We start from the raw sequence: 12,265 nt of genomic DNA, 5'->3' as shown, positions 1-12,265 counted from the left end.
TTTGCCTATAGTGTAATTGTACTTTCTTCCATGGGTACATCTGCTTCCATTTGTAAACTTGCTGAAGTAGTGAAGGCATTTCATTCTGTGACATCTGAGGCAATTATTCTCATTCCTTCTTCACCCACTGAATCAGCCTTTTGAATTTACCTCATAATTGCTGGCATGACCTCTGCAAAGCCATCAGATTTCCTGGTGTGTATCAGCAGTCTTAAAGAATGATACTGAAATGTAAATATGGCTGTTGAATAGTCAAAACTATTAGTGGTTTACAGATTTACTTGTCTAAGAATTGGTAGAAATTTCCACTGCAGAGTTTGAAATAACGGCTAATTTGTGGTGTGTGTAATTTAAGGGTAGCCTCTTGCTCTTGTGGTTCTCCAGACAGCAATCAGGGAGACCTCAGTTTTTCTAGGTGTTCTTCCAGAGCCAAGACCTATACTGCTTTATTATGTCAACCCACAGTAGCTACTCTTGTGGCCTGCAATAAAGCTTAAAAAATTAAGTTAAGGTCTTGTTGATACACTGAAAGTGTCCAGGCTTCGCGTTTTCCTGTACTGAAGAAGAACATCCAAAAATAACTATAGGAGCTCTTGAAAGTACACTACAGTAGCCTGCAGTGCCTTCCCAAGTGACAGAGAATGTAGTAAATTTTCTTACTATTTAGAGCTATAGCCCACTGCCAAACTTGTGCTTTGTTGCATTTGTTGGACGGTCCTTCTGTCAAGGCATCGTTAAGCTCTAGGTACTCCCTTTAGGTCTGGCTCTGCTCCAGGTTGTCATACCTGCTGGGCACAAATGCGTATGCTTGCTGTGAATTTGAGTGTTTCTCTGCAGTTTGTCATCGTGTACTTCTCCGTCCACAGAGAGTGTTCAATGTGGTTTACCCGATGGCCCCGGACCAACGGAGACACGTCAGTATTAATTCTGCCAGATGGCTTCCTGAGCCGGGCATGGGGCTGGCCTATGGGACCAACAAAGGGGACCTGGTCATCTGCAGGCCTGTGTAAGTCCTCCACATCCTACTCTCTAACTACTGTAACCGATAGGGTTGACATCCACACACCTCACTGGAAAAGTCACTGGAGCTGGCTGTCGGCAAGGTCCTAGTCAGCTGGAACCAGGTCTGCTGTTGGTGAGGTCATAACTTGCAACTGATGTCTCTCTTGCATTTTTTTTTCCAACCCCATATGGTGCAGTGTTAGGTCTATACCTAACTATTACTTGACATTTTGTGTGGTGTCCAGAAGAAACAGTTAAGCGGAATATATGGGTCACAGTTGCTTAGCCAAAGGATTTTTGCTGACATAGAGCAAATGGTGAATAGTACCTTACAGGCTGCCAGGAACATTTTAATGAATGGGATATGGACAGGATACATTTTTTTTTGGTCAAATTTAATTCATTTTGAAGTTCATGTTTCTCCTCTTCAGAAGAATACTGCAAAATCGGTATTAAATACCTTGAAACAACTTGCCAGGGGACTTTCGTCATTCCTTTTACTCCTTATTTACATGAAAGGGAGACAAAGAAATTGGTGGAAAAATTCAGGCTTTTTGCTGGAAGACTGTGAAATGAACACAAACCAGATCATTGCCACTGTGTACATAACAGAAGGTTAGCTCTTAAAAGGAAAAAATGTTGGATTTCTAAGTGGGCAAAATCAGGCAGGAGATCTAGAGGTACATCAGTGGAGGTATCGATTCCAGTTGCTAATTTTCATTTTATTTTGTGCTGGTTTCAGTTCATACAGGTAGAAGTGTAATCTTTGAGAGCTCATATTAAGCATGTTTTCTATGAGATGTACGTCACTTTGGAGAAAAGTATCTGCTGAATGAATAAATGTAAATGTCTCTTTTTCAGAAGCTAAAAAAATTAAGTAATGCTAGAAGAGAAGAGAAGCAAAATTCACTACATTCTTGATACGTTGACCAAGTTGGTTTAGACAATAGCAGGTGCTTAAAACATAACCAAATTTCTGTGAATTCAGGGAGAATTGTATTACATTAAATGACATTTGATGTGCCATAGCCTAAACCATAAATCTTCTGTAGGTTAAAAATGAAAAATGCGAAAAGTGGTCGTCTTCTGTTCAGACAAAAATATTTTTTGTGTTACTATGATACCATCAATAGCATTATATGAAAGCAGAAGGTCTTAATATAACTGCTGTTCCACAGTGTCATTAGAAGGAATACATTTGTTGAGCGTAATATCAGTAATACAGCTATGAAGCTGATAAGGTGAAAAGTAGAGGAGACAATTTATTATGTGCATTTTTAAATAAAGATTGTGAGAAAGCTTTAAAGTGCTATCCCTGGATAAATGTGAAGTGGAATGTGAAAGTGAAAAAAGAGTGGTACCACTCCAGCAGTTTCCTTTTATTAAGAACCAGTGGGAGATTTTATTTCTGCTTTCCTCCAAAGTTTCATTGTGTCCAGCATTACAGATTGATAGCTGTATATTTTTGCAGGCTTCTGGAACAAAACAGGTACAAACCACTAAGATTTATTCCCATTCACTTTAATAAAGGGGATATGTGAAGTTTAGGAAGTTTTTTTTTTTTTTTCTTTTTTTTTTTTTTTAAATAATTACTTTCTGGAACAAAATTCCCCATTGCTTTTCCTCCACCAGTTAATGTGCCAGGTTCTTGTTCTGTCCCAGGAGCTGGCGTGCAGCAGTTTGATCTGCAGCTCAGCCCTCGTGTGCTTTAAAGGGAAGCTGTGAACCAACTGGAAGTGCCAGGGGCCCACTCTGATGTCTCCTTCCTTCTGTTTTCTTGGACTCCAGGTGTGACGGTGATGGTTCCTCCGAGCTCGCTACCGAACCCATATTCTCAATCAACAATGGTGCTGGTGCTGTCAGCGGGCGGGGCTCTGAGCGTCCTGGGTGAGAGCCACCATGCAGCTATGAACATAGTATAGTGTTTCTCAACAGCAGAAGCTATCATGGTTAAAGACATGCATTTGGTCACCGTGGCCTTGTAAAGCCCTAAGAATGGCTCTTTTCACATTGAGCAGGGCTGCTGTAATAAGTGGTCAGAGTTATCAGTTACTTTTGACAAATATCATTGGAAAAAGATATTGTGCAGTTGCATGTAAAAATTGATGTGGTTATTGGAAGACTGAAGGCTGACTTTCAGATTTTTCCTCAATCTCTTTAACAAGGACAAGCAGAGCAAACTGGAGGTCTGACAGGGACATGGGTTTGATGAATGCGATTGGCCTGCAGCCCCGCCACCCTACCCCTTCCGTAACCTCACAGGGCACACAGACGCCCATCGTGCAACTGCAGAACGCCGAGACCCAGACAGACCGGGACCTGCAGGAGTCCAACAGCCTTCAATCTGCAGAAGGTCTCTATCTTGTAATTGACATGTTCACCTTTTTTTTTTTTTGCACAGCTCAATACTACTGCAGTTATATTCTTTAATGTGGACTTTAGTGGACTTTGTCTGTTTGTAAAAACTGCTTTAGTCTCTGCAAGTGCCCAAAGAAAATGGCTAGCACATGGCACAATCTTTATATCTTTGTCTTGTACTTCTCTTTTTGATTCACTACTATTGATCAACACATTTCTCACTAACATAGCACAACCCGTGAGAACAATTCATTCATTACATTTGAACACTTGAAGTTTTTCCTGTAAAAACCAAGCTGTATAATTGACAAAATATAGTGAGCCAGGTAAGCAGTGAAATAGAAATAAATAATAGACAAAATCACTCTGTTGTGGCTGTGTAAATGAAAGACGTTTTTTTACACACGCCGGTAATGGAGTTGGACACAGACCTATCTTGGTTGCTTGCTCAGTATTTGAGGTGTGTTGCTCAAGGGGCTTCATCTCTCACACATTTACTGAAGTCACTCTCTCCCCTCCACCTCCATCCCTGTGACTTAAAGTGCTCCATCTGCAGTATTGGAGGTGCTGACACAGATGCGCTGCAGTGGCTTCGTCATGGCCCAACACCTTGCCGATGACATGCTGTTCCTTTTACACACTTGTCTCCCAGTTTTTTCTTTTTCTTCTGCACAGCCTTCTGTGTTTGCAGCAGAGCAACAATCCAAGTCATCAGGGAGTGTGATGCCTTAACCACTTATTTACCCATTGCATATGTAGCCCTATCCAATAACAGGGGCTTGAGATTAGTGGAAAGCAATTGGCCCTATAGCCCCTGACTGGAAGCTAATGGCCAGTCACTTCAGCTGTCAGAGATGAGTTTTAACCTTTAAGACATTTAAGCGTTTGAGGCTCACCAGCTGCTCTCCACAAAAAACCTTTTAATTACTTGCAGTGTCTTAATATAGACATATAAACAAAGTAATGGCCATCTATAGTATCATCTTTAAGTATTCTCAGTTTTAAGTACTCTGGCTGTCTATTGTTAATTATTGGCATTATTTATTGTTATTGTTTTGTGCAATATTATCTATTGTTTTTTTTTTTTTTTTTTGTTCATAGTCTGTGGAGAAGCACTCAAACAAGAATTTCATGGTACTTGTACTTATGACAATAAACCTTGAACTATAGTGTCTTGCAGAGCTGCATGCATCTAAGAGTTTTTAGTGATTGAACTTTGAACAAAGATCCTCAGCACGGTGTCTGACCCATTGACCCCCAAACAGTCTGGAACGAAGCGAACACGTTTATAGCCCTCTCCTCTTTATTTGCAGGTATGGTGCAAGTGGAAGGCCCGCTCCCCAGCACCAGCAGCGGAAGGAGCTCGGAGACGCTTCCTCATGCTCTGCAACCCACCAGCGGCCCTGCGGATGGGACTACCGAGACAGGGTCAGCCACCGGCAGCGTGGGTAATTATCCAACTGACGTGGTCATCGGGAGGAGCTAATGATTTTATGTCCCATAACCACACTGTCACCTCCCCCATGATAACTCAGCAGGCAAACATTTACAAAGTATTGCCCTGTACTACCATTTTTACACTCATCTTAATATTATTAGTATTTAGCCCTAGTAGAAATGCCACATGATTATTACAGTTCTAGCTCCTAGCCCACATTTGATTTGTCTGTCCCTTGTGCCGAACACATGTACACAGTTTTTCCACCTTTGTGAAAAACAAATCAGCATAAATAAATGCGCTGTTTTGTTACAAGTCATCTTCAAGGGGAAATCCTCCTTTGAAAGAAGGAAACGTCACACTAAGTAAGTCTATAAAACGCTGGTAATGTTCTGGGTGTGACCATATGGCTTACAGTGATGGTTCAGTTTTGTATTTTGTAATGATTTAATGATACTTTATGTAGAACTTTTTTTGTTGTATCACAAAATATTGGTTGGTTGCTTTTGGGGGTTCTGCTTGTTTGTGTGATGATGGGTGATATTGACACATCCATCTGCATGACTGTGTAGAGTAATTGCGTTTAAGTGCAGAAAAACTGTGGACAGTTAACTTTGTTCTGGTTTTCAGAGAACTGATTTGGAACAACCAGTAAAGAAATCTGATTTGCAGTTCCAAAATGTGTTTGTTCTATGTGCCAATGGAAGCAAAAACAAGTATTCAGAGTTGACTTGGGTGAACTGCTCAGTCCATGATACTACAGCTTTTTTTTTAAAATGCTGTAGGGAAAGTGGTTGCTGGGAAAAGCCCCAAATCTCATTTTCTGCTTTGCAGTATACAGCAGGCTGTCTGGCTGCATTCAGTTCAAAAAATGAAATTTTTATACTGTCTCAAAAATTGCTGGTACCACCAATATATTAATTAAAAATATCTCTTCAAATGCAGCCCAAATTTGTTTTGATGCCCTTTTTTGTACAGCTGGAGACCTAAAGCGTACGTTGACCTGCAGACCATTTTGTTTAATTAAGGCCTACCTTATTGTATCTTTTTAAACAGGCATTTCACTTAATCAGTTTTCCATGCCCATAGGTGACGCCTCGGAGTACGGATCCAGCGAAGACGCCCTGTCACGGATCCGTCGGCTCATTGCTGAGGGGGGGATGACAGCCGTGGTTCAACGGGAGCAGAGCACCACCATGGCATCCATGGGCGGCTTCGGCAACAACATCATTGTCAGTCACCGCATCCACCGTAGCTCACAGACAGGGGCAGAGTCCACAGCAGCTGGTGTGGCACAGGGTGGGGGGGCTCCTGTGGCAAGTGATAGCGCTTCCTCCCCCCCCGGCCTCCCTGGTCTCTCCTGCTGCCCATCCACTAGTGCCCAGGGTCCCATGGCTTTGGGGTTGGGGCATGCCCCCAGCCCAGCCCACATGCTACAGTTGACTCACAGGTCCTCCAGCCCCACTGAGCCTCCCGTGGTGCAGGGTCAACCTACAGTGGCAGCACCTTCGCCGTTTGTCAACATCTTTGCCCCCGAGGCGACAGATCGCGGTGTTGAGCAGCCTGCAGGTACTGATGATGTGTTCGAGGGCAACCAGATGGATACCCTTGTGCCCCGCCCCTTTCTTTCCAGCTCCTCCCCCTCCCGCTCCTTCCCTAACAACAATCGCAGCAGCAGCAGCGCCTACCCTGACTTTCCACACAGCAGGTAGAGTGGCATTGAATTGGTACCAGTGCCCAGTAACAGTAGCAGCACGCCAGCTCACAGGGGATGGGCGTCGCTGCTGAGACTGTCACCGGAGACTTGCACTAAAGACTGGCAGTGTTGCGACACAGGAATATCCTTTCTGGTGATGTCTGCTCCTCCATCAGCCTTATTTGTTTACGGAGAGGTGCTGATTTTCCTTTTCCTTTCGTCTCCTTCCCCCAACCAACAGAAGTCCACCACCACTCCTCCATCTGTTACTTTTTCAAGCACTAGGGTATTTATTCAGGTCCCGGGGAGTTGTTGGTTTACTTACATTGCACTTAATTGGAGAGTTTGACTGTCACCCAAATGGAGAACAAGAACCTTTACTACAGTCATTCCAAGAGAGAAAATTGTACTTGAATTCTATTATTGAGGTACCAATACTGCATTTGCTGTCCTTTTATTTCACATAAGCTTGAAGAAAAAAAAATGTTTACCGCATCCAAAGTGCCATGTAAGTACGTAACACCACCTTAGGTTCTTTTTAATATGTACATATTTAGATGAGTGTTATGCGGTTGGTGCCATGTTTATATATATTTTCTTTTTTCCTTGGCAAGTCTACCAGTGCCAGCCTAGCAGCTGTGAGTTCAAATAATGTTCCTGGGATTTATGGAAAAAATAATGTATTTTGAATCCTCTTGTACAGCTTGCAAGTGTTTAACTGACAAGCAGTTGAAGTTCAGCATTCCTGCCACAGATATTTGCAGTCAGTTTCTCAAGACAGAGGATCAGACCAGATCTGTAATAACCCTGTTACTTAAAACTGTAGTTCCATCCCCTCTTATTGCTGTGAATTTTCAAGAACGAATGTGCCCACTTTTTTGGTCAAAATGTTTGTCTGTGTTGGCAACGCCTTCTCCCTGTACCATTGCATTGTTCGTACACACAGGTGATCATTGTCAACATGAAGTTTGTTTGCTACCAGAGCGTGTTAGATTCTAAGACAAGAAATTTACCTTGAAAAGGAATCATAAATGGGGCAAGCATTTTCCTGTGCTTTAGGACCTGGATAAATTCTGAAAGCACTATCATTGCTTTCCTTTGCACTAGTACTTATATGGACCTGCGGTCCTACAGTGAAGGTCGATGTCAGGGTTTAATCTCGTCTTCATTTCCCCCACTCAACTTTTCATCCAGCAAAAGTCCAGATGAAGAATTTCATCTGCAAGAGCCTCTGGGACTTAGCTAAAAAATAAAAAAAAAAAAAAAAACTTGATATTACCAAGAGCAGGCTCTGCACAAGGTTGTTACCACTAGAAATCGGTAAAACACTAGGGAGCTGAGGAGTGGGAGGATCCGCGGGTTTCCTATACTTTAACCGAAGTCTTGCTGTAGCAGGTAGACTGCTGGGAAGCACTGAAAAACACCTGTGTGTCAATTTTAGTGAGCGTATGTTGGTGCATGCCTGTGGGGACGGGGTGGGGGGAGGAGACTTAGCAGATAAATGTAGCATCTCTTTCCAGTCGAGCTGCTCTGTACTTTTGCTGTGGTTACTGAACTTGAGGGGGGGCAGTGAAGCCTGCAGTATGTCATGTGAAAAGCTGACTTTCGACTGTACTTGTGATCGGAGAATAAAGCATCCCTGCTGAATCATGAGACGAAAGACACTTGAATTCTTGATAAGCATTCACTTTAGGCAGGAATGAGCGTCAGAGCCAGCTAAGAGATAGGTCAGAGTTATCACCAAGTCAGCTGAGGGCCTTATCCAGGCTCTTTCCTGAGCTTGGATGCCTGATTGGCTTTGGCTCAAATCCACAAACAGGGTTTGGTGGCCCTGCTTCTTTGCTCTTTTGCTGAACTCCCACACTCCTGTTGAGACTGGACCCTTGTTACCTCATCCTGCCAGCAAAAGACCACACACTTTGCTCATTTCCAGAAAGAAATGCGATGCACTGATAAGATGTAAACCTTCTGACGCTAGTAAATAATCAGATGGCGCCAGTTAACACAGTATCGTTTTCAGAAAAGTTTCATCACATAACTCCCAGTAAAGAAGCACATTTTTATAATGGGACACAGTGTAAATTGTTAGCAGGGTTGTTTTATCATTGTAAGATTTCAGAGAAGGATACGCCCCATGTTAATGACACCAGTCTTTTCGGTATCTTCGTTGCAACAACCAAAGGAAGGAACTGCTGCCAGTGTCCACACGTACAGTGTAGACACTGACTCTAGTAGGCAGTTGTTCCTCAATCCTTTGCACCGCACAACCATAATCATAGGTAGACTCATGGAAACAGAGTTAAAGGAAAAGAGGAAAAAAGCTACACAAGAACTTGACAGTGTGATGTTTTAGTGGTGAAGAAGAGGCATTAACGTGTGGAATTTTCCCTCTGACGTGACTTGATCATATATACTTTTTAAAGCACTCTTTTTAATGGTTGTCGCTGTCCTTATGTTTGCCGTTAATGCTGTAAGTTGTTTCCGGACATTGGTTCCCTCCCCAGTCTTCCCCGCTCCCCCAATGAGTAAGGGTTTTGTACATAGCATACGTGAACATATACACATATTGCGAGAAAGCTGTCTTTATAAGTGTGATGATTCTGCATTACTGCTGGGATGGACTGTAATGTTTGTTCACTACGATTACTGTATCCCCCCCATTTGCTTCAAAGAGTCAAAGAGCGGTTAATACAATAGATGATGAGGGTGTTTTTCAACAGGGGGAAATGTGATCTTGACCGGTGACCAATGCTCTAGGCGAGAATTGTACTGTAGAACAGCTTGAGTAGATAGTCAAATGCTAACTTGAAGTTGTCTGTTACCTGGAACGATTACTGTCTTCTCTGCGTTTATCTCTTGCCTATATCAGGGGTGTCGGTTTTGATATCTGGGAGTCTCCAAAGCTGAATTTATAAGCAAAAAAGAGCTTAAAACTCAATCACTGATTATGAGATTATGGAAATACACATTAAAGTGAATTCACATTGTGGAAAACCTTTGCATTTTTCGCTTTTAAAATTTGTAGCGAAACCTATGGGAAAAGTCAGTGGGACCATCCTCTGATCGAGGTTTCATACTCCAGCCCTCTTCTGAATAGTGCCTGCACTTCACAACCTACAGTGAAAAGGGTCTTTGCCATAGTGGGGTCTTTCCTTTCTTTGGGGCCAAAATCCTAAAAAACCTGATACCCTTTATGGCCTTGAAGGATTTAGGATTCTTTATATGGCTTTTTTGGACAGTGGGATGGTAGAAGAAACAATAAACAAGCTTTTTAAATTTACATGGCTTCGGACAAGTTGTGCCTTGAGGACGGTGCAGACTTGTAGAGAAAGGACCCCGCTGATACAGGCTCACATTAATAATATGTTGTGCTGGTATCGCTTCAAAGTGATTGTTGGCAAGGCCTTTATTTGAAGATGAATGTATGCTTACATACCGCTGTCAGGGTTCTGTCTTAAATTGTGGTTTAAAAGTTAGCATTGGTCTGAAACGCTTGTGTTTTTTAGTTTAGATGGTTTTTGTTTTGTTTTAAGGAGGTCTTTTGCTGAGTGTTGAGGCTTAGTAGCTGGCAATCTTGGCATTCGGAGATGCAAAGATAAAACTGCCCCCTTCAGAGAACATGCGTACAGTGAATATGGTCTTAGAAGACTTCTTTTTGTTGCTCTTTCCCCTTAGGCTGTAAATGTAACACATTTAAGACTATGTGTATGGAATAGTGGTGGCTAACAACTCTGTCTTTGCAGCAGTGTATCCTTTGTCTGCCATCGGGTTGACAAGTTACTTGAAGATTGCGTTGGTAACTGTGATGATGTACTCTGTTATTAGCAGCTCGTTCATTTATGTTTCAGCCTCTGACTTTGGTAGCACAGAAGAGGTTGAAGCATCACCGCTAATTTCAAAGCCTATTTTGTTTGTTTCTTATTTTGTTGTGTGTTTTAATTTTTTAAGCTAAGGTTGTGGCTTGAAGTTTATACAGAAAGCTCATGTCAGAATAGTACAAGTCCCAGAGTCATCCTCTCTGATTTCTTCCAGTGGTTGAAGAAACCAAGGAAGATTGGTGAAGGTGGAAGATTGTCAGTAACCTTGGGATTCATGCTTCGTGCTGTATTTCATACATTCAGCCCTCTGTAGACAGGGATCATTCTTTTCTCTTGCTACTGTAGGTCTTGGAACATAAGGGAGTAGGAGCAAAAAAGGTAATTCAGTGGGTGCATCTCTCTCTCTGATTGGGGAAAATACATTAAGTAGTAAAATAACAAATATTTGTCATGTTTGAAATGTGCTACAGCCAGTGTATGCTGTTCAGGAATCTGTAAATGAAAAGATACACAAAACTTGGCATTTTTTAATTGTCTCATCAGGCTGTTTCCAAAACTCCATCAAAAATTTATAGACCTTCCCACCCATAAATGTCTTTTTTTTTTTTTTTTTTTTTTTTTTTTATAAAGAATATTTGCAATGTGTGATACTCCTGAAGCATACCTCTTTGATTTTGCTATCAAACAGTTTACCATTGAAACCATGGCAGCAGGGCACACAGGCTCTTTCAGCCAATTTCAGTTAACCTGAAAGGTTTTCAAAAAGAATAAGCAAGAACAAGATACTTAATTTCAGTGTATTAGTGTGACCCAAATCTGTCTAAAGGATTGCAGCAACATTCAAAAACTACATCTGACATCTTGTGGTGTTGTCGTCTCACTTTCTTTTCATGTATTTAGTTGTTTTTTTTTCTTTTTGTTGTTTCTTTGTTTTACAGAAAAATGCCTTGAATTGATGTGCTGGTGGTTAGGTTGTTGCTGTGCTTTTCGGTACTGTACAGCATTATAATGCTTTGGGTTCCATTTCATTGTAGTAGAAGTTGAAGGAAGAACTTATGGTGAACTGAGAGTACCTGTCTTTAAAAAACATTGTCAGACATCTATGGTGAGAGGGTGAATATGGACTTTCTCTTTTCAAGGTCTTTGGTTTTATAGCACACTTCATTAAGGTTTTTTTTTTTTTTTTATCCATGTACTCCTTTATAGAAATTACACAGAAAACTAATCAAATTATAGCTTTTTCTGGCTGACTACGTCACTAGTTCATATCTTAAGCATCATGCATACACATTTTCTCTGTTCAGGTTTAACATTTCTGTTAAGTCTTTTGGCATGGGAGCCACAAGTTTAATTTTTATATTCATAGTTCAGTAAGTAATTTAGATTTGCACAACACTCAACTTGAACGTAATGATTTTAGCTATAGGCATTATGCTAACCACTTTTTATTACAACCGAGAGCATGTACTAGGCTTTTGAATCTTGAGCAGGTTAGCCAAACACAATTGCTTATCTAGATCAGATATTATCTTTTTTCTTGCTAAACAAATGGAAATAAAGGCAGACAAACTATCATGTCACTCAGCTGTTTCTTTACATGCATTTTTCCTGTAGGAGGCATTCTTTGCAGGACCGGTTTTGAAATAACTTCTTATCTGCATGATATCTGCTGACTGTATTTGTAGTAACAAGAAGGTGTCTTTTTTTTTTTTTTTTGAAGGAAAATGTGATTTAAGGGTGTTTGTACAGTGTATTTTAGAAGCGAAATGGAGATTAATAAAGTACAACTAAGTGTTGTGGGAACACCAAAGATCCTATGAATAATGGAAAAAAAAATCATTAAAAAATGGAAACGTTTGAAAGTCTTATTTTTTGGTCTCTGGAAATAAAAAAGAAAAACATCCTGAACCCAGGGTGACATTGAGCAGCATTCACTTCCATGATGACCATATG

General features: G+C 41.2%; 1 protein-coding gene across 2 annotated transcripts in view; it reads left to right on the top strand.

Moving 5' to 3' along the window:
• ambra1b (autophagy/beclin-1 regulator 1b) overlaps window positions 1-10,919 on the top strand; it is a 57,193-nt gene extending 46,274 nt beyond the window's left edge. For both annotated transcript variants that reach the window (XM_029253511.1, XM_029253510.1), the window contains 5 exons: window positions 867-1,006; window positions 2,791-2,889; window positions 3,168-3,355; window positions 4,674-4,808; window positions 5,888-10,919. In XM_029253511.1, coding sequence (XP_029109344.1) covers window positions 867-1,006; window positions 2,791-2,889; window positions 3,168-3,355; window positions 4,674-4,808; window positions 5,888-6,510 — 1,185 coding nt within the window. In that variant the 3' untranslated portion in view covers window positions 6,511-10,919. The remainder of the gene's footprint in view (window positions 1-866; window positions 1,007-2,790; window positions 2,890-3,167; window positions 3,356-4,673; window positions 4,809-5,887) is intronic.
• Window positions 10,920-12,265: the final 1,346 nt, after the last annotated feature.

This window comes from Scleropages formosus, chromosome 7 (assembly GCF_900964775.1).
Source record: "Scleropages formosus chromosome 7, fSclFor1.1, whole genome shotgun sequence".
Lineage (NCBI taxonomy): Eukaryota > Metazoa > Chordata > Actinopteri > Osteoglossiformes > Osteoglossidae > Scleropages > Scleropages formosus.
Note: the sequence above shows the minus strand (reverse complement) of the source record. Positions and strands in the feature narration are given on the sequence as shown.